We start from the raw sequence: 26,948 nt of genomic DNA on the forward strand, positions 1-26,948 counted from the left end.
GATTACATAAGTAAATCTAAACTGCAACATATTATGGATTTTACGTGTCTTTGTTTTGTCATTGGTTGCAAACTTCCAAATTGTATTAGCCAATCAAAAAGCGCAATTTACAATTCGGCTTGTAAGTATAATTGCTTCTCATTTGCTGGAAGGATTTGTATCCCCATTTTCTTTTTCCTTTACTGAGCATAACGGTTAGAGAGTATTAAAATGTCCGGTCGCGGGAAGCAGGGCGGCAAGGCTCGCGCCAAGGCCAAGACGCGCTCGTCGCGGGCGGGCCTGCAGTTCCCGGTGGGCCGCGTGCACCGCCTGCTCCGCAAGGGCAACTACTCGGAGCGGGTCGGGGCCGGAGCGCCGGTGTACCTGGCGGCCGTGCTCGAGTACCTGACGGCCGAGATCCTGGAGCTGGCGGGCAACGCGGCGCGCGACAACAAGAAGACGCGCATCATCCCGCGCCACCTGCAGCTGGCCATCCGCAACGACGAGGAGCTCAACAAGCTGCTGGGCAAGGTCACCATCGCGCAGGGCGGCGTGCTGCCCAACATCCAGGCCGTGCTGCTGCCCAAGAAGACCGAGAGCCACCACAAGGCCAAGGGCAAGTAAGTTGGAGAAATAGAATCTTAATTCACTGAGGGGTCCATTTTAACCAAAGGCTCTTTTCAGAGCCACCCCCGTGCTCATTGAAAGGGCTTACATTTTCCTTACTAACTGTAGCTCATTTAAAATACTCTGCAGGATAGTTTATCAATTCAAGAATGGAAGTCAATTTTCCAACTCCTCACAGAGGTCAAACTAGCCATTCAGTTTAGAGTACTATAAAAATAAAAGTTGCCACCTACAAATTAAAATGGTATGTAGAGGTTGAGTCCACCTCAAAAGTATATGAATACTGGCCTCCTGGAGTCTTGGAAGCCATCCGTGAGATAATGGGAAGTGTAAATCTTGGTTTATGTTGAAAGTTCGATCTAAGTCTGGTTAGTGATCTACAGATTAATAAAAGTATACCTTTATTACTATATCCTATTGAAAGCAGTTGTTTTGTACCTTAGTGGACAAAATCATCTGGAAGTGATACTTTAAAAAAAGTTAACCAATATCCAGCTCTACTGGGCTGGGCCTAATCCGGTGTCACCTGGACTACAATAGTATATGGCCTGGAATTTGTTGTTCTTTATACAGAGGTTTGTAATTCAGGTTCAGTATGACTCTAAAAAGATACACAGTGATGTTTTTGTACCATTTACACTTTGGGTGTCTTTTAACACCATTTTACACAACCTTCAGTTAGTGTAGAATGACTGTGTACTTAATGAGATATAGTAATATGCATGAAATTAACTCAGGGATAATGGTACATTTAGGAGTTATATAAAAACATTTTGAATAACCCGAGTTTGAACAGATTTCAAGAAATAGACCTGAAAGTAGTCTTTCTACACTCCAATGAGGGTAAAAAAATTACTTAGCCAATCACATCTCAAGGGCGTTTTTTCAAAAAGCATTTAAAGAAAAGCAGTTACAGGGGCCAAAACTTAAAATTTTATTCAGCCAGGAGCGCCTGGGTGGCTCTGGGTTAAAGCCTCTGCCTCCGGCTCAGTTCATGATCCCAGGGTCCTGGGATCGAGCCCCCATCAAGCCCTCTGCTCAGCAGGGAGCCTGCTCCCCTTCCTCTCTGCCTGCCTCTCTGCCTGCTTGTGTTCTCTGTCAAATAGATTAAAAAAATTTTTTTATTCAGTCAACAAGATAAATCATTGGACTAATTGGTTATTAAATTATGCTTTCAAAATCCAAAGGACATTGTAAATAAACAGGTGAGGTAGATAAGAGATAACTGTAAATAAGGTAGACGCGAGAGTGTTGAAAACACCAGCAGTTAACAAGCAGATTGAAGGAATATGTTAGCTCCCCCCCCCCCCCCGTTTTTTTTCTCTTCTATTTTTAATGGAAAACATTAGTTTTTGGTCTAAATGTAGTGGAGGTCATGTGATTCAGGGAGTGAATGTCACTACCACTATCTTCATTTGGAGCCCTAGGAAGCAAGTATTTGTCCAATCAGAATGAGTATCTACATCTAGTAGTAGAGTTTGGTAGGGTTTCATTTTTCCGTCAGCTACCTGTTGTGGTTAATTTGGGGATGGCTCGCACGAAGCAGACGGCGCGCAAGTCGACCGGCGGCAAGGCCCCGCGCAAGCAGCTGGCCACCAAGGCGGCCCGCAAGAGCGCGCCGGCCACGGGCGGCGTGAAGAAGCCGCACCGCTACCGGCCCGGCACGGTGGCCCTGCGCGAGATCCGGCGCTACCAGAAGTCCACCGAGCTGCTGATCCGCAAGCTGCCGTTCCAGCGGCTGGTGCGCGAGATCGCGCAGGACTTCAAGACCGACCTGCGCTTCCAGAGCTCGGCCGTCATGGCGCTGCAGGAGGCGTGCGAGGCCTACCTGGTGGGGCTCTTCGAGGACACCAACCTCTGCGCCATCCACGCCAAGCGCGTCACCATCATGCCCAAGGACATCCAGCTGGCGCGCCGCATCCGCGGCGAGAGGGCTTGAATTCTTCAGTGCCAGTGATGAGAGACTTTGAACCTTATGTTCCAAGGCTCTTTTCAGAGCCAACGACCTTTTAGGTGAAAGATTGCTGTGTACTTATTCTAGGTTTCTTAAATTGTGGCAGAAACTGGAGAAACCAAGTACTACTACATTTTTGCATAAGGCTAATTGTGTGGCTGGGAAAGCGTCGTTGAAGTATTCTCAGCTAGCTAAACTCTTACTTCTTGGGCTTGGCCGCCTTGGCCTTCTTCGGACTCTTGGCCGCTTTCTTGGCGACAGCCGCCGCCGCGGGCTTCTTGGCCTTCTTGGGGGTCTTCTTGGCGCTCTTCTTGGGGGCGCTGGCCCCCGCGGCTTTCTTGGGCTTCTTGGCCGCCCCGGCCGCCTTCTTGGGCTTGGCCGCGCCCGCCTTCTTGGCCTTGGGCTTGGCCTCGCCGGAGGCCGCCTTCCTGTTGAGCTTGAAGGAGCCCGAGGTGCCGGTGCCCTTGGTCTGCACCAGGGTGCCCTTGCTCACCAGGCTCTTGAGGCCCAGCTTGATGCGGCTGTTGTTCTTCTCCACGTCGTAGCCGGCGGCCGCCAGCGCCTTCTTGAGCGCCGCCAGGGACACGCCGCTGCGCTCCTTGGACGCGGCGACGGCCTTGGTGATGAGCTCGGACACCGGGGGCCCGGACGCCTTGCGCTTGGCGGCACCGGCGGACTTGCGGGCCTTCTTCTTCACGGGCGTCTTCTCGGCGGGAGAAGGAGCGGGAGGCACGGCAGGTGCGGTTTCAGACATCGTGCGTTGGGATTCCTGAAGGGAAAAGCGGAAAAGAAGAAGAAGAATAAAGTCTCGGAGTTGAGCTGCGCGGCCGACGTGCGTGTGTGTATATATACAACCACGACGCCGCGCGCTGATTGGCTCCCGGCTCCGTCCCCAACTTGACAGCAACCGAGTCTCCGCTCTGTCCCGGAATTGTGTTTGTTACAACTGAGGAAAGTAAAAAAAATAAAATTTCCTGTGGAGGAATCACACCGGTTATATTCGGTAGCGAGGCGGGACACCTCATGCTTTGAGATCTTCATGCTTTCTTCTTTCAGTTTGCATCACGTTAGTCTCAGCTTTTTTCAAAAGCCCCTGACACGCTCAGAGATTCACAGGTCAGAGAGACAACTTCTCGATTTTCCCTTAAAATATAAATTCTTCCCTTTGTGCTTTCATCCTTTAGCTGTCCATCCATCCATTAGCTGTCAGCTCATTCTGACACAAACTGTCATTACTTTGAAAAAGCTTTATCATTGCTTCTCATTCAATTTGGAGTGTTAGTTTGTGAGTTTCAGGATTTCAAGATTTGTCCAGGAGAATGGGGAATGCAGCAATATGTCATCCTCCTGGCATGGTTTTTAGTCCTGTGAACATAGATGGTGACAGAGGAAATCCAGGAAGGATATGAAAGAGAGTTAGACCTCTTTATTTGTTTAAAAAAATCTTTTACTTATGGTGATTGAATTGGGGTTTAGGAATTAAAATATTCATGAGCTTTGGGGTACAGAAATCTGGCATGCCTGGGGAGTATAAACTTTGGTAACCTATTAATGTAATAGAATGAAAGAATATATACATGCAAGACACACATCCTCACACATCCACAGAACTCACTTGAGAGATGAGCAATATATGAAAAGCGTGTTTTATGTTTGCTACTAGATTTCTTACTTATCCAAGGAAATAAGGTTGTAAGAAACATAACTTATGTTTAATTTTGAATTGGGAATACATTTATAGTTGAAAGTGATTTAATTTTTATTTTCATCACTTCCAATTCTTTCTCTTTAATGTAGTATGTTTATTTTAAAACATATAGCAATCTGTGTTCCCCTATGACAGTGAAAGAAAGAAATGCTGGGAAGGCACAGAGCAAAGCCTAAGAGGTGAGTGTTTCACCCTCCTCTCTGATCCCCTCAAAATCAAGAAATGACTGATTACTTCTTTCAGCACATTCAAGTGAACCATGAAAGTTAGTGTCACTAACTTAAATATGAACATGATTCAAATTGGTAAGAGGAGATGAACAATCGACTTCGTCTAAATCATTTTTACTTTGTGTATTCACTCGTTATGGAGCAAATGTATTCCTACTCCTCTTAACGTGGTTTGATTCATTATAGTTGGTTTTGAAGATTATTCATTGATAGCAATGAGGAGTGTGAATTCCAGAAAAGCTGAGCCATGGCAGGCTGTGGCAGTAGTTAGTGAATACAGGGAACAGAAGAACAAGAATTACATCTTGATGGGGGAAATAATAGAGAGGCAGTACCAAGAAGAGCTGTGTCTAGGCCGCGTCAATGTATGGAGTCTCCAAGGTACTGCCCCAGTCACTTTCATGGGCTCATGAGTTACTGAGTGGATAACTTCCAAGTCTCTCCCTTCAGGTCTGTCTTCTTGCCTAAATGTCAAACTTGTATTTTTGAATGCTTCTGGATGTTTCTGGATGTTTATGGATATTCTGGATATCGCACACCAGACTACACTCTCCTATAATCTCTACATAACCAAACTCACCATGTCATTTCCAATTGAAATATATCATTCACCTTGACATAGTTGTCAATTCTACATACAAACCCCCATTCTTTTTTATTAATTGAGGCACACTTGAGTTCTTTGGGAACTTTTAGTCCATTGAAGGTCCAGAGGAAGTATGAAGTAAGTAGCCAGCTCCAATGACTACCAATGAGCTCTGAGTAGTCCAACTATGTCCCTCCTGAGACAGTCTTGATCCTCTCACCTCAATATACACAGAGGACGGATGCTTCAGCGACTATATTCTTATTAGAAATGGTAAATGAACTTGAAACTTACGGGGTTCACTTCACATGTTGAAGAACTAAAGGAACTCTGTCAACAAAGTGATCTTTCTGTAGTAATGTAGAGGAGAGAGAAAAAACACATGACTGAGTAAGCATTAAGAGAATTACATTCAGGTAACTCTGCACAGTACTGATTACATTTAGGAGGGAAAAAAATCTCACAAGTCTCATAGAGCAGAGCAAAATGGATCTGTTACTTCTCTTAAGTCAGATAAACAGGGGATAGAGCTGGTGACAATTCTGTTCTTGTGAGAGACCACTATGCTCATCCCAAAGGAATCTTTTTACACATCTAGATAGTACTTTTTTTTTTAAGTGGCTTTTAAAAATGATTTTATGTATTTAGTTGAGATTGAGAGGGAGAGAGAGAGAACATGTGTTTTTTTTTTTTTAAGATTTTATTTATTTATTTGACAGACAGAGATCACAAGTAGACAGAGAGGCAGGCAGAGAGAGAGAGGGAAGCAGGCTCCCTGCTGAGCAGAGAGCCCGATGTGGGACTCGATCCCAGGACCCTGAGATCATGACCTGAGCCGAAGGCAGCGGCTTAACCCACTGAGCCACCCAGGCGCCCGAGAACATGTGTTTTTGTTTGTGTGTGTTGGGGAGAGAGGCAGAGGAAAAGGGGGAGGCCGACTCCCTGCTGAGCATGGAGCCTGACATGGGGCTCCATGCCAGGACCCTGAGATCATGACCTGAGCCGAAGGCAGCGGCTTAACCCACTGAGCCACCCAGGCGCCCGAGAACATGTGTTTTTGTTTGTGTGTGTTGGGGAGAGAGGCAGAGGAAAAGGGGGAGGCCGAATCCCTGCTGAGCATGGAGCCTGACATGGGGCTCCATGCCAGGACCCTGAGATCATGACCTGAACGGAAGGCAGGAGCTTAACTAACTGATCCACCCAGGTGCCCCAATATCTAGCAATTATTTGGGTTATAACATATTATGTAGCAGTTAAATCTCCTCACCCTAGGAAACATCTCTCTGTTGTCAAAAATAGGAGATGGGGCCTAATGCCTAGAAAAACTTCTCTGTTCTGAAGGGAAAAGCGAAAACTGAGACACACTATTTTTTCAAGATAAAATGTTAAGAGGGAGAGGAAATAACCTTTGCTGTTGCTAAGTGGAGAAAATCATTGCCATTTATTTACCCTTACACACCTCCATCAGATTATTGTTACTAACGCATGGTTTTCATACTAACATTCATGGCATTTCCCAATGCTCCTCTCTGCACCCCCCTAAAATTTGCTTTATGTAATTGGGTGGATATAAATTAGTGAACAAAACTTAAGCAAGATACATGTAATAATTTCACAGAACCTGATAATCCTCAGTTTTTCTCAAATTCATCTTTAAGTCTTTCCATCATGGGGCTTGTAAGAAATTTAACCAACATATGGATACTACAGAGTAGTGTCAAATCTTTAAGAAGTATTTATGACATACTGAATTCTTCTACAATTCAATTATGATTATTTGTATGTAGAAAAGTGTTGGAGTCAATATTCTACTCAATATCAAATAAATGTTTCTGATTTGTTAGATTGACATTGCTTCTCCATTTGCTTATGAATGATTCTTAGCTGTAACATCATTGAGCTGAACAGCTACGTTACCTTTGAGTACTTTAGGAAAAATACACATGGTGAACAGATAGAACATTATGAACTACATCTTTACTAGACCATTTCTACCTCTAACACTTCAGAAGCTTAGAGATCCAGAGTGCTCTTACATTGACTGCAAGAAAAAAAATAAAGGAGGAACTCCCTCTTTGATATCTCAACTAAGAAAGTCACGTGGTTCTACAAACTCTGTGTTTGTGTGCAAAACATGAAATACGTTTATCTTAATTCTCCCTGCTTAGACTTGTCAGTTAGCCAGCAGACTTTCCTTTTCAGGAAACAGAGACTGAGATGTGTTTACATAACTTCAATAACCTCAGAGCTACAATAATAAGAGATGAAGTATCCTTTTGTATGGTTCCAGACAGTAAGGGAAAGAGGTCACAAGAAGGAATGAATCAAAACTGTTACAACTGAGCAATGCTTCTCAGCTTCATCGTGATGCCACTTTCTTTTGACATAAGCACGGTGGCATAATTGAAGCTCAATAAATCAGACATCTGATATATAGTGATATAGCTTATTTTAATAAGTAAAATAATCATGCAAACCAAACAAGAATACGGTTCAGTTAAACTTCTTTAATTATAAATTTTGATTAGTATATTGGAATTGGAAACAAAAAGAAAACCTTAGCATAAAGGCATACATTTGGTATGAAATAATAACATCAATATTTATAAATAAAATATGATTTAGAAATATGTGATTAAAAATACAAAATGAATCAGATATATATGATATACATTTACTATCTAGTCAATGCAGACACATTTTCTTTCTTTTTTTTAAGGATTTTTTAAATTTACCATTTTAAAAAATTTTAAATTCAATTAATATATAATGTATTATTTGTTTCAGGGGTAAGTTCTGTGACTCATCGGTCTTACACAATTCACAGCACTTACCATAGTGCATACCCTCCCCAATGTCTATCATCCAGCCACCCCATCCCTTCACCCCCCCTCCTTTACAGCAAACTTCGGTTTGTTTCCTACGATTATGAGTCTCTTATGCTTTATAAAATTTACCTTGACTTTTAATTATCATATTAACAACCAAAATAATTACATAATACACACAGGAAAGGGTAATAGTAACCCCCACTTTACTTGAAGGGGCTCTTGGCATTATCTTGATTTTTATAGAAAAAGGATAGTGCATCTATGTTTGCTTACAAGCTAGGCGATCAGTTTGAATTCTGCATTTCCTAACTGCAAACAGATGAAACACTTATAACAGGTTATTAACAAACTGGTTTTTGAGCATAGAGCCAGCCCCAAGGATAATAATATACTATTTAGAAAGACTTAAGGCAATGAATTCCATTTCCAATGGAAAAAAAAGAACTGTGCAAACAAACTTAAAACTACTTATTTTGTACCAGTTTTATAAAATGTCGCTTTTAATAAAACTTTGTCCCAAATGCCAGCAACTTCATTAAAATATTTGGGTGGGGGAAAAAGAGGGATATTTCATTTAAGAAAAATAACCCCTATCTTTTTCCTGGTCTTCACCACACACAATTTAAACATATAGCTGCTGGAACACTTTACACAATTCCTATGCACTGATGCATGACAAGATCTAAATACTATTATATTTTTAAGCACTGGGTCAAGGCTTTACATAAAAATACCATCCTACTTTTCCCCCCTAACTTTCTAATATATCATGTTTCCTCCCCCCACCCCCCCAACATCTGTAGCCATTCAGGAATTTTCCAGAAACTTTTGTGCATGATCTTAATTCCTAAACCCTGGCTTTTTGGCCTCAGTGACAAAGATCAAAACCAAACCACCAAAAAGCATGGTTCACTTGAAGTCAGACCAGAGTCCCTGGCTCAGTCTCGTAGGTCGAAGGCAGTGTGCCATCCCCCTGTCTCCATGTAAGGAGAGCACATGAAGATCTCGTCAACCAGTCATCCACACAGTCGGTGGAAATTGAATGGGTCCCCACAAAGTCTATCATACAGATAACCCACTTCCGGATCTTTTTTTCTGATCCGTGCCTTCCAGGGTCATAAACTCCTTGAGGCAGGTGTTGTATAAGACCCATTCTTTGAGCTATCCCAATTTGTTGCCCTTCAGTCAGCTGAGTTGTTAGGCGAGTCTGGCTTGGCTTTGATGATAGACCAGTGACCACAGACTGAACTGGAACTCGTTCCTGATATGGCCACATCGGCTCCCACTCCCGCTCTGTCCTCTCACCAAAACCAGCCGTGTTGGACTGAGACTCCTGAAGCAGGGAGATGTCATCCCAAGTGGGGGATTGGAGGCAGTTCATGTTCTGGGGGTAGGATGTGTACCGTTCTGACAGTCTTCTCTTTCAAAACGCAGTCTTTCAAAGCTCAGATGATCCCAAAGAAGGGTTCTTGATCAGTTCACGTCATGGACTTGTTTGTACATCTGAGGAAGCTTATGGGCCCCTTCCCAGGACAATGTTTTTAAGTGCTTAAAAGAATATACATAGGATCACATAGGAAAATAATTATTTGACAGTACCATTATGAAATTTATCAAAATCCCAAACTGTTGAAATGTTAACAGACATGTTTCTTTATTAATCCATTAAAGTCACAAGATCGCCCTTGTGAGCAAGAATTACCACAGAAGGAACGGCAGGTGTAATGACAGGTGTAATGTAATGGCAGGTATAATGGAGGGTTTAAATGACCGAGAGCTCCCGCGGATGTTGACAGGCACACCTTACAGGCCCCGCCCATCACAGTGGTCGCTGCCTGTATTCATAAACGCAGTTAATGCTAAGGTTCAATTGCTGGATAGTAGGGGTAAAGATGGGATTTTTGTTCTATACAAGTTCCTAGATGTCCTACATCCTGTCACTGTATCTGAGGGTAGAAACCCCGTTGGGAATTAGTTGCCATGCACCATAAACTTAGAAAACAGCTTTGATGAACTAGGCCCTCCTCACAAACCCTGGAGGAGAAGCCAGATTTCTGCAATTCAGCTGCAACTCCTCAAAGGAATTCTTGATGAATTCAATCTTTCAGTGTTCATTATTTAGGGAGTTCTCGAAAGAAAGTTGTAGCAAACTAGGGTGCTCTGTTAGGCCCACCACTTTAGAGGGGTAAATACAGAGTGGGGGGGAGCAGACAGCATCCACAATCTATCCTAATGATGTTGAGTGAGTGCTTATTTGCAGATAGTAAACATGTCACATGGATTATCCCTTCTAAACTTCAGTGCTCTGTAACTTAGACTGTCTTAGACATATGAAAAGTAACAACAACAACAACAACAACAACAAAACCCGAATATTGACTGCCCTAGGTCAAATAGGGAGCAGGGCAGCAGGCTGTGTCCAGAGCGAGGCTCGAGGCTGTGTAATGGTGTAGAGCATGGAATGCGGTGGCAGAAACCGCGCGAGTTCTAAGCTGTGCGTAACTAAGAACACGCTCAAGGCATGAACTTGAAACTCACAGCACAAGTTCTCATCACCTTGGGATGCACAGATTTACCACCTTCAGCACAGCCTTCAGTGATGTTGAACCCGATTTGACTTTGAAAGGTTTAACGTTCTCCTTAGTTCCTCCGTAGGACTACCCAGCTGCATCCCGCGAACCTTCCTTAGCGAACCAGACATGACTCGATAAAACAGCGATAAAGCTGTGGTGAGCCTCAAACTTTATTTCCAGCGTCTCCTAGAGACAACAGCCAGCAGTAACAGTATTTCTCGGGTTGTCTGGGAAGTGTGAAGGCCAGGTAGGAGGCTTCTTTGTGGAGAGCCTGTGCGTTGGTTCCCGGCACAGTGGCTGCAAGTGTGGCACGCTCACGCACACACTGATGACCCTATATGGGGGGATTTGTGGAATTACACCCCCCACTCCTACCCACGCCCCACCACCCAGACAGATCGTCGCTTCAGGCGCCTCTCCTGCCTTGTGTGCGCTGAGCTTAGCGCAGGAGAAAGAGGCGGTGGGCGGGAGCGGAGTGTGGTCCCGCCCCTGCGCTTGTGGTTTACAAACAGGTCCGTCGCCCTGCTATAAAAGGGCTGTTTGGCGCCCCGGCTCGTGGTGCTTAGAGGTTTGGAGAGTTTCGAGTTGTCATGTCTGGTCGCGGCAAGGGCGGGAAGGGCCTGGGCAAGGGGGGCGCCAAGCGCCACCGCAAAGTGCTGCGCGATAACATCCAGGGCATCACCAAGCCCGCCATCCGGCGGCTGGCCCGGCGCGGCGGCGTCAAGCGCATCTCCGGCCTCATCTACGAGGAGACCCGCGGGGTGCTCAAGGTGTTCCTGGAGAACGTGATCCGCGACGCCGTCACCTACACGGAGCACGCCAAGCGCAAGACGGTCACGGCCATGGACGTGGTCTATGCGCTCAAGCGCCAGGGCCGCACCCTTTACGGCTTCGGGGGCTAAGTTTTTTTTCTCCGCTTCGGAGCTTTTCGTTTCTCATCCACCCAAAGGCCCTTTTCAGGGCCACCCATGTAGTCGCCAGGAAGAGTTGCACACTTTCCAGTATGGGCCATTTCCGGTTTTTTCTGCCAGTTGGTGATGGTACGGTTTCTCATTTGTAAGCTAGGTTGCTTCTGTTAACTCATTTATGTACTCTGGAATTGTCTTTCGTTTTTCAAGCTTAATGCTTTACACCCGTCAGTTTACGTGAGAACATTAAAGAATCCGAAATAATAAGCTTGGAATAGGTGTCAATATAAAGGTTTGTGTTTAAACAAGTATTTTGTTTCAATCTTACGTCACTGAGTTCGTTACAGGGAGGATTCTGTTGTACGCAGCAGAACCTGACTGATCGGTTCTCTCAAATCTCTCCCCTTCGTGTCAGCAATAGAGAAGTCAAGGTAGCCGTCCTAAGTGGGTTACTGCTCTCTTTTTCTGAGACCCTGTAAACATGGCAAGAGACTGCAGCTTAGCCCTGTGTCTTGGTGTCATCCTAAAGTGTGTGATTTTGTCAACCATTTTAGGGGATCATCGCGGTGTAGAGTATGTATAGTTTAAGAAGTTTGTAAGTCCTCAATATCCTCTGAGATTAAAAAAAAAAAAAAACTGGGAACCTCGCATAGAGGGACGCTTAGTTTTTGTGTTGTCTTCTGTCAGGCCACTTAACCTTGTGTCTGTTTTTCCATCTGTAAAATGGGGATAACAGTAGTATCTACCTTATGGGTTTAGGGTGAATAAAATCAAAGCATTTTTTCTAGTGCATGGCACATGGTAAATTCTGTTTTCTCTTTTATTATTATTGCTGTTACTAAAGTCCTGAACTGTCATTTTCTATCGTTGTCATCTGTGGCAAATCACTAACCACTCTTCTCTAACAGGTAATGTGAGGATAAGTTAATAGTTTGACACTGAGTGAGAAAATGGAGGATAAATAATGGGACAATAGTATGAGTTTACATGCATTCCTGAGGTGCTGCAAGTGAATTCATGAATGTTTTGCGGATGCAGTCATAAAAACTCAATTCGATTATTTAAACAGAATAAAGAACTGTCTTGAAAGAGACGTTCTCCTACCACCCTGACAAATTTGGTGAGGAGGCAGGACTTTCGTTTTGTTGCTTTTCCTAGTTTCTAGGAAAGCAAATCTAATTGCTCCAGCTGGGAAGATGCCAGGATCAATGACACATGATGACCCAAGAGAGAGGGGAACAATGTAGCAGGACATTTCAAGCTCAGGTAAGAAATACTCCTGAAGCTCTCCCCTGAATCTGGGTTATTCCTTAATACCTATAATCAGAGTTTCCAGCGAGATCCATTTGCCATATGCCAAGGTCACTGTCTGTTCTCTTCTCAGTAGCAATCACAGCACACTGGCTGTGTCCTCCTTCCTGAAAGTCTTTCTAGATTGTTGTGACTCTACTCCCCTCGTTTTCTTCCTCACACTTTGTCTGTCTTCTTTCTAAAATTGGAGTGCTTCCTTATTATTTCTCCATGGGTAAAAGACAGTTTCAGTGTGTGCCAACAACAGTAAAGTTTCTATTTCCAAACTCTCCAAGATTCCATGTTCAGTCCCCAAGTTGTTCTGATTTCCAGACTCACATGTACAACAACGCACTTGACCTCCAGTGGAATGCTTAAGGGTTTTTAAAAAATTGTCATGTCCCAGTCTCTGAAACCTCATCCTGTCCCGTAACTCTGCATCATTCACCGAGGAAGTGCAGCAGCGCTGTCAGGTGCGGGTCAGCACACGGCCTGGAGACGCACTGTCTGGTTCCAACCACAGCCCCACACCTTGCTCATCCCTAGTCAACTAGGAGAGAATAGTTGGGTCTAGATACTGTGGGTGGTGAGAGGACGAAGTGAGCTACCCTTTGCAAAGAGGTTGGTACAGTCTCTTAAACACACGGAACGTGCTCAGGCAATGTCAGCTCCATGTTTCTTCACCCACGAGACCCGGTTCATCGGTACCTTCTTTAGACTTTCTCCGCCCATGGCACCTGTAATAATTTCACCAGTGTTATTGCAATAACCTCTCCCTTCCTTCTTCTGCTTGTTTTTACCTTTAATCCCATAAATCCCATTTTCCACACAGCAGCTTGGGTGCTTTCAAAATCTAAGAGTTTCTCAGGGCACAATAAAACTGGCTGCCCTCACTGGCCCACTAGGTCGGAAATGCTCAGCATCTGTTGAACCCCCAACCCTGTCTCTTAACACCTTGTCTTTGCTTCCTAGTCCCCCAGCTCGCAGCACTTCCATCCTTGAGCACAAACTCCTTCCTGTCCTGGGGCTTTATTTGGGGTGGGGCTTGATCCCAGGAACCCATGACCATGACATGATACTAAGGCAGGCGCTTAACCAATTGAGCCATCCAGGTGCACCTGATTTTTCTTTCCTCATATTCCATAACAGAACCCTCCACGCTGGAAGGGGCTTTGGTTAGCTCATTATACAAGTATTAGATGTTCTCAAAGCATAGCAGCTAGAAGCAGAATTTGTATCTTTGGGAACTTGGTGGCTCAGTTGGTAAAGTGTCTGCCTTCGGCTCAGGTCAGGATCCCAGGGTCCTAGGAGAGAGTTCCACATCAGGCTCCCTGCTCAGCAGGCTCCCTCTGCCTGCTGCTCCCCCAGCTTGTGCTCTGTCTCTGACAAATACACAAATAAAAAAAGCCAAGTGCCCATATACCCCCAGAGCTAATGAAACAAACACCCTGGGAGTGGGGCCAGCAAGCTGTCCTCTAACAAGCCTCCAGGGGATTTCGATGCACATTCAAGGTTAGAAGTGCTGCTCTGTATCCTCAGGACATAATTCCCCGTTGGCTCTGGAGTATGAATGAGCCAGATGGAGGCTCTTTCCTTCTGCCTAGAAGGCCTTTGTATCAGGCTTTGCCATTTCCCCTCCTTCATCCTAACACAGCCTCAGTTTTGTTCTGGTCTCCCCTCCTTCCTTGCCTTGTGCCCCAGGGAAGGCAGAGTTTCTTCCTATTCTCAGGGATCAGGTCTTGATTCAGCCACAGTAGTCCTGATGGTCCCGGGCTCTTAGTGATGACTGGTTTGGGGCTGGGAGTATGGCCAGTTCTTTGTGACTGTGAGAACCTTCAACGGTGCAGATCAGCTTCCCCAGTAACGTTTTGATTGAACTGAAAAGTGAGTTGATTAAAGAACAACAATAATAACCTCGCTGTGTGTGTGTGTGTGTGTGTGTGTGTGTGTGTGTGTGTGTGTGTGTTGGGGACAAAGTTGGAATCAGGGGCATTTCAGGAAGAGAACATTTGCAAAGGCCTGGAGGCTGGAGAGGTCTCAGGGAATTCCAAAACATGGGGAAAAGCAAGAAATGAATACAAAAGGAAAACAAAAAACAAAACCTGAAACATCAGAGGAACAAGAGGAGGAAGAGAATTCTCTGAGGTTTGGTTTCAGTTTTCCCTAAGGGGTAGGCTACAGAGCTGGATTTCCGGTTTTGTGCAGTAGGGGGATCCCTGAAAGGCAGAGGGAATTAGACAGAATCCAGTATGCTTTCTTACACTACTGTTCTTGTGGAATGAAACATAGATTCACTAGGGACAAAGACTTTTAGTACCATCTCACACTGAAATCAAGATGGTCAGAAAAAGTTGAAGGGCAGCTGTAATTTGGCAACTGAAAACAAACTCTCGTTGTTTCTTTGTGCTTATTTTGCTCTTCTTGAGAGAACAGAGGGAGACGGGACAGTCTGGTTGGGAAGGCTGGCTGGGAGTGTCTGGAGGACGGTTAGCTCTTCCTGGATGCATTCGGGATGTCCACTTACAACTGTGGTGCAGGCAAGCCAGTCTTTCTCACCTAACTTCCAGAAGGAAACCTCTAGGTCATGGTGCCTGGAAAATGAGGGAAGGAGACAAATCCTGCTTTTAACTTTCAGTGTTTAGCGTCTTTGGCATCAAGTGATCACAAACAGCAGCCTTCCAGACCTTGGTGTTCAGCATCAGTATGTTAAAGCTCATGGCCCGAGTGCACCTCTCCTGCTCTCCACGCTCTGAGCGGCCCGGGTCCCTGTCTCCTTTGCCACACACAGCTGCTCGACGGAGCCGTGGGGCGAGAGCTGGAGACAGGACAGGTGGAGGGCTTGTAAGGAAGCTCGCACAGAAAAGGACGGACTGGGAGCTGCTGAGCCACCCAGCCCTTAGTCTGGGACTGCAGTGGAGGGTGTTGGTCTGGGAGGACACTGGGGGGTTATCTGGGAGCCAGAGAGGAGAGTAGGGGTGAATGGATTCTTCTCCAGGACACTCTAAAAGTCAAATGTAATGACGATCGCCTATTCACAGCAGCTTCAAAGGAAAGCGGTAAAGCACAATGAACGACTGCTAAGAACCTCAGAGTCCTTCCTGGAGAGCTGCAGCCCCCTAACACACATTTTAAAGACCTGGACCAGACGCTCAGGCAGGACTCGAAAAGCCGCGGGAAGCCGGCGGGGGAGGGGGAGAGGGAGGGGGAGGGGAGGGCCGGAGTCGCAGAAGCGCAGAGTCCCTGGGGGCGCGAGCCTGGAGGCACCGGAACAGGAAGTCCCGCCTTTTGGCGGCGGGCTTTTCGAATTTCACTCTGGCTGTGGCGACCCTTTTGGTGACCCTTGAGAAAAGGCGGAGTCCGCGCCCGCGGCAGTAGTGGGAAGGCGGCCGTGAGGTGCACGGGCTGGGGGAGTGAGCGCTGGCCGCTTCCGCGCGCGTTCGTTTCCGCGGCCGGGCCCCCTGTTCACACAGGTGACGCCTGTCAGGACCACACAGGATGGTGTCTCAAGTGTCCCCATTAACCTACGTGAACCCAAGCTGAAGCCACAACGCATGGTAGTCGCAGCTCTGCTGGTGAAAACATGTGGCTCTGAAAAGAGCCTTTGTGTTTGGTTGACAGGACGCTTACTTGGCGGGCTCACTTGGAGCTGGTGTACTTGGTGACGGCCTTGGTGCCCTCGGACACGGCGTGCTTGGCCAGCTCCCCGGGCAGCAGCAGGCGCACGGCCGTCTGGATCTCCCTGGACGTGATGGTCGAGCGCTTGTTGTAGTGCGCCAGGCGGGACGCCTCGCCCGCGATGCGCTCGAAGATGTCGTTGACGAACGAGTTCATGATGCCCATGGCCTTGGACGAGATGCCCGTGTCGGGGTGCACCTGCTTCAGCACCTTGTACACGTACACCGAGTAGCTCTCCTTGCGGCTGCGTTTGCGCTTCTTGCCGTCCTTCTTCTGCGCTTTGGTCACCGCCTTCTTGGAGCCCTTCTTCGGGGCCGGAGCGGATTTGGCTGGTTCAGGCATGCTGAATCGCTCTCTTTTGACAGAGAAGAAAATGGAGTCTGTGGCAGGATCCTGTATATTTGTAGGCAGTGGTATGCAAATGAAGGATGCGTTTGGCCATCGTTGATTCGTCAACTCGTCGTTAGAGGCTGCCGGCTAATGATTGGCTCCAGTTCTTCTCTCCATTGGTCATATCCGGAGAGCAGTTTCCCCAGTACATCCTGGCTTCTTTAGTCTAGTTTAGTTTTTTCTTTTAATTTAATAGGAATGCAGATTAATTTGTGGAACAATATTGAGTATAAATTTAATAATGACTCCCTTTTGTGTTTTGTAATGTCAGAGAGGTAACCTACTTTGTAACATGTTCAGATTATTTTCTATTGTAGGGTTTCCGGACAGGCCACTGCCTTTCAGTATGCCTCTTTGGCATGTGGGCTATTCTGATTTGAAGGTTTTTGAGTCCCTGCAGACTCGAGAAATTTTTCTTCTTCTCTTAACCATAGAGAAGAATCTAAACTGGGGGGTCTTTTCCTTATAAAGGTTACGAAGAGAGATTAATTTTATCTGAGTGACCCATCTCTATGGCAGGGCAAACGTCTAATTACCAATCATTGGCTCTTCTCTTTGCTGTATGAAGTGTATTCCTTTACTCTGAAATGTTAAAGTCCAACCTTTCTTTAGTTCAGAATGACACATATATATACCTCATTTTGCTTGTTTGGGGAATTTCCATGTGTTGTGGAGTCTCTATATGTTCCGTATAAAGTTGGTTTTCTCTTGTTAATTTTTTAATGTCAAGCTTCAGGGAGATTTGAGGGGACAGGAATGCTTGCTCTCCAATGGTTGGCATAGTTGGCAGGACTCTTTAACTCAGCGGATACTGCTCGCAACAGACCATGCGGCAGTTTCGAGATCCTGGGACATCTGCTGTATTGCTGGCAGCGGGTATGTTTTACCGTGTCAGCCTCTTCCAATCTCTGTGGAATCTGATGGAGCAAGTGCGGTGAGACTTCTTTTTTTTTTTTTTTTTCTTTCTAAATTTAGATTAGCAGGAGAAAATATTTGTGAACCTAGTTCCTTGGGCTAAGTGACTCTGCTTAATTTGGCAGAGTACCCTTTAGTAACTAACTGATCATTTTCCTACCAGAGATGGTCTCTGTTTTTCTTTGCTGCATCTTTTATGTTTTTTGGGGTTTGTTGCTAAGCTACTTCTTGGAAGCCAGTTCTCCATTTACGCGAATGGGTTGAGTGTTTGAAAGCTGTTAGAGTGCTGGCTAGCTCAGGAAGCCTCCCATAATAGGTTACATTGGTCACAGAAAGGGATATATTGATTCTAGGTCACTCCCAACCTCAAGTAAACCTCTGTGAAGTAAGTACACTGCAACACCACACAGTGTCCCTAACCCACAGCAAACACCTCCTAGGTATTAGTGGGCTCCAGGAGACTCAAGGCTTAGATCTGTTAGTATTTTCCTTTTGTCTTGCTCTATGTCCTAAGAGCTTGGTGTCTGACCAGTGTGAATATTCACTTCGGTCTCTACCATCTGGTGGGTACACTTACCTTGGTGCACCTTGATGGTCAGTCTAACAGATGGGGATTAGATTTTTTCTCTGTCCAGCTGTGTCACCTCCCAGGGTACTTGCCATGAGAGGTTCCAGCCCACAGGAATCTGTTGTTTCAACGTTCCTTGCTTGTTAGTGCTGGAAAGTCCCATTTGAGAAGAGCCCACCTGGAATCACAGGTTAGTGGGTGTGTGATTGGAGATGTGTCATATTTTCATGGGACACCAGAGACATTCACTATACCATAGTATATGGTATACCATATACCATATATACACTATACCACTATACCATTCACATTCTTACGGTCTGTGCAATGAAGGCCTTTGCTTTCTTAGGGTAATTTCATAAGTAAACTTTTGGATGGGGAGGAGCTGCATCCTGTCTGCCCCCTCTAGACCTCTATTGTGTCTTTGGTTAAGCCATTAAAAGGCTTATTGTTTTAAGTCACTATTAATAGATCCTACTCATCAATGGCCACACAATGGATCCTTTATTTATTTATTTTTACAATGGATCTTTAAATTGGCTCTATTTAAAATATCTCACTTGTCTTATAGTGGCTCACCTTAAGTTCTCCATTGACAAGATAAAAGTACAGAAATCAGACACAAGACAAAAAGCAATGTCCACAGCCAAGGTAAATTCTCCTTAAAATTTGGCTGCATCTGCCTGTTTTAATTCCTCTTCTTACAAGATTTATAGAGATCACTCTGGCCTAATCTCTAGGTTCAAAGTAAATAGGTTGCTCAGGTAAATGCTGAAAGCCAGAAAATGTTTCACAAAAGCAGCAGGAGACTAGCAGTAAGTGCTGCTTTGCTCCTACCCGCCTTGGCTCTGTAATCCGGTTCTGCCAAGCCTCAAGCATTCCTGGACAACACCCTTTGAAGGAGTATTCTAGATCCACTGCCCCCTCCATCCCCCCACCCGCCCCCAACAACAAAATCACGTCCCCCTGGACCACAGCAGATCTTTTAATTTTAGTATATGTGCTGCCGAAGGGAGCACACAGCAGATCTTTTAAATTATAAAGCCCCTTTACCTTTACTTTCAAAAGATCCTACCAAATTTAGAGAGTAATTACAGAGATTATGTGACTGTATATATGAGATATAGATGACCAGGCCATTCCATAAGTAATTTGCAAAAGGCCAATATTCAGGGGCGAATAGAAACCAAGTTTACTTTGTATACCCAGAAAAACAAGGCTTTTGTTAAAATACTTTAGATAGACTTTACAAAGATATAAATCTTTTGGTTCCCATTCTACTTAAAATTTTCTGTGATATAAAGAAGCAAATTCAGTTAGAAAGATGGGCTAATTCCTTGATAGACTATAACAGTTCTGCCTTTATTTTACAAATCTCTATGAATATCCCTATAACTCTAGAAATAAGTTAAAGCCCACCTATCTTTACCAATCTCCAGACCTTGCATATGCCTTTCAAAATGTTTATGGATATTATTTTAAAAATCAGGATATTAGAACAAAATTGTTTTGCACTTTAAAAGGGGGGTTAGGTGTCTAACTAGCAATTACCCAGTAACTCTAGAAAAAAAATTTCTTTGCATTCTTTCTCTGTCCCTTGAAATAATAAATTTATCATGTCTTTGAATTGTAAACATATCCCACAGTCTCCTGAGACTGAATTTAAAAAGAAAAGAAAAGGGAGTAAGGGTGAGAATGAGGGGAAAGAGGCCTTTTTAACATGAAAACTTCTGAAAGGGCTTTTATGCCCAGACTATAGCACCTACAATAACAAGCAGAAATATTCCAAATACGCACTTTTCAGAAAATTTATACACTCTCGGCATTTGATATAAATTCTCTACTTCTATCTTCTCTATAACCCAGGAGCCAGTCTTTTTGACATGCAAACTTTAGGGAAAAGTTTTTCATAAAAATAGATAGATAGATGATAGATAGAGAGGCAGATAGATAGTTAGAGCTATTTTAAAAGTGGGCCTCGGGGCACCTGGGTGGTTCAGTTTGGTTAAGTGATTTCAGCTCAGGCCATGATCTAAGGGTTGTGAGTTTGAGTATGACATTGGGCTCTGAGCTCAGCGTGGAGTCTGTTTGAGATTCCTCCCTCTTCCTCTGCCTCTCCCCACGCTTGTTCTAAAATAAATACATAAATCTCAAAAAAAAAAGTGAGCCAAATGTCCTTTTCACAAATACCATCTCTTGTCTGTATTTTGTGCTGTGTGTGTGTCCACATATGTTTTTTTAAAAGATTTTTAAAAAAAGTTTATTTATTTGACAGACAAAGATCACAAATAGGCAGAGAGAGAGGTGGAAGCAGGCTCCCTGCCAAGTAGAGAGCCCATGCGGGGTTCCATCCCAGGACTCTGGGATCATGACCTGAGCCAAAGGCAGAGGCTTTACCACTGAGCCATCCAGGCACCCTGTCCATGTGTGTTTTAATGTGAGATATTTTCTCTAATTCTGGATGGTATTGCTATAGTTAATATGTAGAAGAGCTCTATTTAGTCTGTTTAAAGGCACATGCTTGTAAAGATTGGGCATTCTAACATCCAGAAAATTAGAAACTAATCCAAATCTTTTTCAAATTCATGTAATCTGGGAAAATATTTGGTAAAGCTAAATTAAGCTTGTTGGCTTTTTTAATATGGACATGTTTTCAGAGTTATCACTATTAAGCATAAAATCATAAACTTTTTATCCTGCTTGTGTTTACTATAAAAGTCAAATAAGTCCAGGGTATTTCTGTTGCAAAATTTGTCAGAAAGAAAAAAGCTTAGAATAATGGTTGATTCTGTCTAAGGCCTCATGAAGTTGTTGTGGATAGTCTACATGTAATTATTAAGAGAAGTAAATTAAATAGATATAAATAAAATAAAAAGCTTTGTAGGTAAACTTGTAAATAGCTTCCAATGTCTTTGGAAAGCTAAAATTTTATAGTTTTGCTAGGTGAAATGATAAGTAAAGTTAAGCTTGTTGATAATCTAGATCTCTTCTGAATAAGATAAAATAATGAAACATTAAGTACTGAGCATGTTTATCTACTTTTGTCTTATTATAGAGAAACTAAAGATGAATTTGGATCTGTTAATAAACATATTTTTTGCTTTACTGAAAGATCATAATATGAAAAAATACGTTTCTAAAAATAATGAAACATATTCATAAATTTGCCAACGTGAAGAGTTCTGCTATTGATGAAGTTCTAGAACATAGGTGAGGTTCAGTGGGGTGAGTCCGAAGCTGATGATCAGGAAAGAATTCTTGAGGCATCTTTGGTGCAAAATGGTGGGTTTATTAAAGCGCGGGGACGGGACCCGTGGACAGGAAGAGCTGCTGCCCCAGGATGTGAGGAGTGGTCTATTAGATACTTGTAAATTGGGAGAGGATTAAGGATGGCATAAGTCTCTAAGGAATTTTGGAAGCAAGGATTCTAGGACCTTGAGGGGCTAGCTGTTGTCTGGGGAAAAGGTTATTCATTACTAGTAATAAAACCTTCTCATGACACCCTTTAGATGGATATCAGTGGGCCATGTGCTTGGGAATGATTCTCGACACTATTTTGGAGGTTTAGAGATAAAGTTTCCTAAAGGAATTGTTAAAGTGGACTTACAGGATCCTGGTTGATGGTAGGGGGTTGGTCAGGCTAGGATTGTCCTTTGCCCTTAACAAAGCCTTAAGGTGGAGGTCAGTTTGAGTCCTTAGAGGAGAGCCACTCTGACTGCTTCAAGGGCTTGTCAGTAGGTAAGGAAATTTAATGATTTTCTTCTGCCTTTGTTTCCCACATCACTATAACAGTTCACAATTGCTTACTACCTAGTTTTCCCTAGAAATTAAGGTTTCTAAGTATTAAGAATTTTAAGAAATGTAATTTAGACTACTGGAAATAACAACTCTATGTGAGTAAAGTAAGAAATGCATTTTTGTAAGAAGAAATATGAGTAATAAAACTATATATTTGTTGAGGGAAAAGAAAGCGTTAAAACAAGACTGATTATTTATAGAGGGAAAATTTAGGTCAAAATCTGAGTGTTAAATAAAGTTGTAGGTTTATAGACAAAGCCTCTTTGGAAAGAAACTTTATGTGCAGTCAGTACTTGCTAAGATTAGGATGAATTTAAATAAGCAAATAAGTTTTAATACCAAAATACACTGGTGCAAAGTTTTTGTTTTCTCTTTTTTGAAAGTACAAAGTTTTCTTAAACTATTGCTCTGCCCTTCATGAGAAATTGTAAACAAAAGTTTTTCTTTACCTTTTAAGTTATTTGCCTTAAAAAAACAATGATTCTAAGTTTGTCAAAATAATTTCTATGTTTATCAGGTCTTTGATTACTTAAGAAAGTACAGTCTTAATATTGAAAGAGCTAAATTTTACTCATAACTACATAACCTTCTATATTTGCCTCTGCTATCTTCTCTTGTTGGTTTGATTAAATGGATAATTAAATACTGCTTCATAATGATTGTGGTCTTATTTAATGAAATGGTCAAACCTTGTGGTTTTTCTTAGACATACTTTCTACAATCAAATTCTAAATGAAGTCTTTCGACCAGAAGATAAGTGAAATTTCCCACCAGGCCCCAGGAACATTAAATTTCTTTTCTTTTTTCTTTTTTTTTTTTTTTTCTGTGAGCAATAAAACTAATTAGGCTTATTTGGTATGTACAATTACATGGGAAGCATTGTCAGCAAAGTGATATTAAGCCCTGTTAGATTATATTTATGTGGATCTCTTATCGAAAATTATGTGAAACTCCTAGAAATCTGATGTCTTGATATGTTATTATCTTTAAGCGTTGTATGTCACAAAAATAACCAAATTTCCTTGTGAACTGCATTGTAATGAACTTTAACCAGATCCTTCACTGTACCCATCTTTAAGTCTTTTATCATTTACAGACAATTTTATTTTTACTTTATTTTTTAAAAGATTTTATTTATTTATTTGTCAGAGAGAGAGAGTACACACAAGCAGGCAGAGGCAGCCAGAGAAAGCAGGGTCCCTGCCGAGCAAGGAGCCCAATAGGGGACTTGATCCCAGGACCCTGGGATCATGACCTGAGCCAAAGGCAGTGGCTTAACCAACTAAGCCATCCAGGCATCCCTATAGACAATTTTAGTTTTACTCAGGTGCTTCTTGCTAATGTGCTTCATCTTTAGTGATACTCATGGAAAATATTCTGAGTAGAGGTTTCTGGTAAACTTAAGATCATAAAACTGAATTACATTGTGGCGCCTGGGTGGCTCAGTAGGTTAAGCATCCAACTCTTGATTTTGGCTCATGATCTTGGGGTTGTGAGAAGGAGCCTGATTAAGATTCCCTTTCTCCCTCTGCCCGCCCCCCTCACACTCTCTCTCTAGACAAACAAACAAAATCCAAGAGCTGAACTATGTAAAAATTTCCAGAACTGGTGGAAATGTTGTATTCAAACAGAACAAGAATTATTAATAACATGGGATGGAATGAATTAAGGAAGATAATTATACTTTTTCTGAGTTTTTGTTTCAAACATTACTGACTTTTAAAAAATGTTTCACTTTTTTCCAGATTTAAGAAAACATCTATTCTTAAGCTGACATAGAGAAGTTTGACAAAATATGCCTTTGTGAACAAATTAAAAAAATATATCTTTTCTCCCTACCTGAATGCTCTGGAAAATCTGCGAGAATTCTTATATTTTTATGGCAATTTTTTTATTTGCATAAATGCAATAAACATTTGTTCTCCTTGTGACAGATGTAAATGGAAACAATAGTTATATTACCGAGGCTTTGACTGGAATGTCATATTTGAGAGACATGCATAGACTCAGATATGACCAGGAACTAAGGTTGAGTTTATGGAGACAATGAGCCCCTTGGAAATATCACCCTGATACCTTGCTTTCAGAATTCCAAACAATCTTACTAGGTGAGTAGAGGTTACCTCCTGGCAGGTGCGGGAACCTCAGGATATTCTGGGGACCTTGAGGAGAGAGAAACTCACCTACACCCAAATGTGTAGGTATTGCACGTCAAGTCTGATGGCAAGGATTTGACTGGGCTTCTGGCCTTGAGAGGCTATTAAAGGTTCCATCTGGAGATTCCTTTGAAAAGTTCCAGCAACGCAGGTTTTAAAAAATCTATAGGGTTAACCATGTTCTTGGTGGACTTATATAAATAATCAGGCCAAGATTTTTTGAAACTAAAAAACTCATTTTGAAAACAAAATACTGTTAATATAGCTATCTTTGGTAAGAATGAGGGTGGGTAGAGAGAGAAAATCTGTTTCAATAACACGTCTTTGTAGATATAAGATTTTAATACTATTCATTATAAACTGAACTACATCGGGATTTCCTCTACCGTCCTCCAATTCCTGGCTACAAGTCTCCAAACTAACATTTTGATTTTTCTTCCATTTTTCTGACTTTGGATTTTTTGAGAACTAAAACTTCCTTTTCTCCTGAAGCCCTGGAAAACTAAGTATAAATGACCTGATGTAAAGAAACTGCCATAAAGTTCATGCATAGACAATTTTTGTCCTGTTGCTCTATGGCCCACTCAAAAGATCACCAGAGACATCTGAACTACAATCTAGGAAAATCTGTCAGGTTGCCAGTACCTGCTCTCACTCTAGTTGAAGATGCTTCCAAACTGACATCTTGAAGTCTTCTCAACTGGCTATCCTGAGACTCAAAAACTGGGTTAACATTTGACCCAGTCATTAACCATTGCTTTTGTTTCCATAGAAATGCCTCTTATTTAACACCTGATTACTTAACCCACAGGCCAAACTCGGAGAATATAACTGGATCACGGCCTCTTGAAGTGAGTTTGACCAAACTGAACTACTGTCAGGACTAAGAGACTAGATCAATGAGATGAAACAACCTACCTGCTCAACTCTTAATATGTGAAACTCCCAAGGAAATTTAGATGGGGAAACTGAAGGGGCTCAGGACAGCCCTCCCCCCACCCAATGTGCCACTTGGCATGTGGATTATTTTGAGCTAAAGACACTTGATACCCAGCAATCTCAAGAAAATTTTTGTCTCTCCCTTAGCCAAACAGAAGAATCTAAATTGATGGTCTTTCCTAGAATAAGGTTTATTAACAGAGATAAATTTTATCTGAGTGACTCATTTGTATGGTAGGGCAAACATCTAATTACCAAACATCTGCTCTTCTTATCCCCCGTGTGAATTACTCTCCCTCCGTCTGGAGTCCGAGATGCTTGCCCCAGTCTCCTTAGTTCACAATAACATATGTACCTTATTTTGCCTATTTTTGAAATGTCTGCGTCTATGTGGATTCCCTGTACGTACAGTATTAAATTTAATTTTCAACTGTTAATCTGTCCCATATCAATTTGATTCCAGTCCAGCTAAAAGGACCTTGGAGTACAGAGGAATTCTTCTTCCCTGACATCAGAGTTCTGGAATATGTACAGTATTTTATCTTTTTATGATGCTTTTTATTTTTTTATAAATCAAAAAAGTGTGTATAATACTAAATGTATTATATAGTGTGCCTCTTGAGTCTGAAAACAAATCATGCATGGATTTAAAAAGTAATAATAAAGAAAAAAATAAAGGTGAGGGGAAAATATGCCTGGAAAATGTTACCAAGAGATAGCAAGTATAGCAATATTAAACCATTTTAAGGCTCAAAATATTAGTGGCGATAGACAGGTACACTGTAAGGATTTTGGTTCCAGTGTGGACAACAAGATAGTCTGGAAAGCCATCTTGAAGCAAAATAGCTAAGGGCTTGAAAAATGGCAAACACACATCATGGCCCAGATAACAAGAAACAAAGGAAAACTCCCCAAATCTCCCAGAACAATACACACCTAGGAGCTGAAGCCTGACTGAGAAACACATCAGATTGGGTTCCCTGGGGGCAAATGTCATTAAGATTCTGCACTTTTTCAATTAATGTCAGCCCTTTGGGGAAAACAGGATTCTAGGCCTTTCAACTGAACTGGAAACACCTAGCACAGAACCAGGGCTCTTGAGAAAGCTTAGCCTTGAGGGGGAAAATAAAATCTAGCAAAAATTTCTAAGAAGGAAACCTGTTTGCCTCAGAAATGGCGCCATGGAGAAGGGCAGAGGAAATTTATAAGGATTTCTCTAAAGACCTAGAGTGTGGACTTTCAGTGAAAGCTTGAAATTAAAAGGCGGTGGGTGCCCTCTAGTGCCTCATGGAGGTAAACTTAAACCTCTTTAGAAAGGAAGCATCTTTAACCCAAGTTACTGGGTTACATACGTTATCTATTATCTACCTATCTATTATCTATCTGTCACCTAACTATTCATGCATTCATTATTTATTGAGCACATATTACCTGCCAGGCATTCTCCTAGAAATTTGGGGTGTCCAAATATAAACTCATAATAAATGTGAACTAATAGAGGAAGAAACCACACTACGAAGACTCAGGCTTCCACAAAAAAAAAAAAAAAAAGGGAGATCCCCTCCTCTCCCTCAGACATATAATGTCAGATATTGAAATTGTCAGCTAGAGACTTTGAAATACTTAATGAAAGTTTAAAGGAGTAAAAATGGAATAACACAGGCAAAATTCAAGAGACATTCAAAACAACGTCCATTTTTAAAACTAATGAAAGAGAACTTCTGAAAGTGAGAAAGAACTATAATCCATAACGACAAAGTAAAAATCCACTGATAGGATGTAACATTCAGGGCCCTGACACACCTGACCACACAGCCACTA

The 26,948-nt window shown here is 42.7% G+C and overlaps 4 protein-coding genes across 8 annotated transcripts in view; 2 read left to right on the forward strand and 2 right to left on the reverse strand.

Moving 5' to 3' along the window:
• Nucleotides 1-26,948, reverse strand: part of LOC125102055 (histone H2B type 1-M) — an 82,862-nt gene that overhangs the window by 46,061 nt on the left and 9,853 nt on the right. The window contains exons 1-2 of one of the 3 annotated variants that reach the window (XM_047732748.1): nt 16,314-16,718; nt 15,262-15,277 (exon numbers count right to left, since the gene is read on the reverse strand). In XM_047732748.1, the coding sequence (XP_047588704.1) occupies nt 16,323-16,703 (381 nt within the window). In that variant the 5' untranslated portion in view covers nt 16,704-16,718 and the 3' untranslated portion in view covers nt 15,262-15,277; nt 16,314-16,322. Of the gene's footprint in view, nt 1-15,260; nt 15,278-16,313; nt 16,719-26,948 lie in introns of those variants that run through there. The other 2 variants (XM_047732751.1, XM_047732750.1) reach the window with 2 other exon arrangements.
• LOC125102031 (histone H2A type 1-D) lies at nt 166-25,832 on the forward strand. 3 transcript variants are annotated; one of them, XM_047732721.1, is made up of 3 exons: nt 168-603; nt 9,310-9,314; nt 21,715-21,724. In XM_047732721.1, exon 1 carries the CDS (start codon nt 211-213, stop codon nt 601-603), a length of 393 nt encoding a protein of 130 aa, XP_047588677.1. In that variant the 5' UTR covers nt 168-210; the 3' UTR covers nt 9,310-9,314; nt 21,715-21,724. The 3 variants fall into 3 exon arrangements, with proteins under 3 accessions (XP_047588676.1, XP_047588677.1, XP_047588675.1); XM_047732720.1 differs by lacking the exons at nt 9,310-9,314; nt 21,715-21,724 and adding an exon at nt 25,000-25,832 and having other exon boundaries at nt 166-599; XM_047732719.1 differs by lacking the exons at nt 9,310-9,314; nt 21,715-21,724 and adding an exon at nt 2,111-2,321 and having other exon boundaries at nt 171-599.
• LOC125102030 (histone H1.4-like) lies at nt 2,760-3,381 on the reverse strand. The gene has a single exon (XM_047732718.1). It carries the CDS (start codon nt 3,312-3,314, stop codon nt 2,760-2,762), a length of 555 nt encoding a protein of 184 aa, XP_047588674.1. The 5' UTR covers nt 3,315-3,381.
• On the forward strand, nt 11,040-12,077 carry LOC125102073 (histone H4). Its single transcript, XM_047732778.1, has one exon. It carries the CDS (start codon nt 11,079-11,081, stop codon nt 11,388-11,390), a length of 312 nt encoding a protein of 103 aa, XP_047588734.1. The 5' UTR covers nt 11,040-11,078; the 3' UTR covers nt 11,391-12,077.

Source organism: Lutra lutra, chromosome 6 (assembly GCF_902655055.1).
Source record: "Lutra lutra chromosome 6, mLutLut1.2, whole genome shotgun sequence".
Taxonomy (NCBI): domain Eukaryota; kingdom Metazoa; phylum Chordata; class Mammalia; order Carnivora; family Mustelidae; genus Lutra; species Lutra lutra.

Bases quoted from the DNA above. Each gene is read 5' to 3' on its own strand.
- LOC125102073 (XM_047732778.1), top strand. From the start codon at position 11,079: ATGTCTGGTCGCGGCAAGGGCGGGAAGGGCCTGGGCAAGGGGGGCGCC.
- LOC125102031 (XM_047732719.1), top strand. From the start codon at position 211: ATGTCCGGTCGCGGGAAGCAGGGCGGCAAGGCTCGCGCCAAGGCCAAG. The intron at 600-2,110 runs GTAAGTTGGAGA...TTTTTCCGTCAG, and splicing joins CACCACAAGGCCAAGGGCAA to CTACCTGTTGTGGTTAATTT.
- LOC125102030 (XM_047732718.1), bottom strand. From the start codon at position 3,314: ATGTCTGAAACCGCACCTGCCGTGCCTCCCGCTCCTTCTCCCGCCGAG.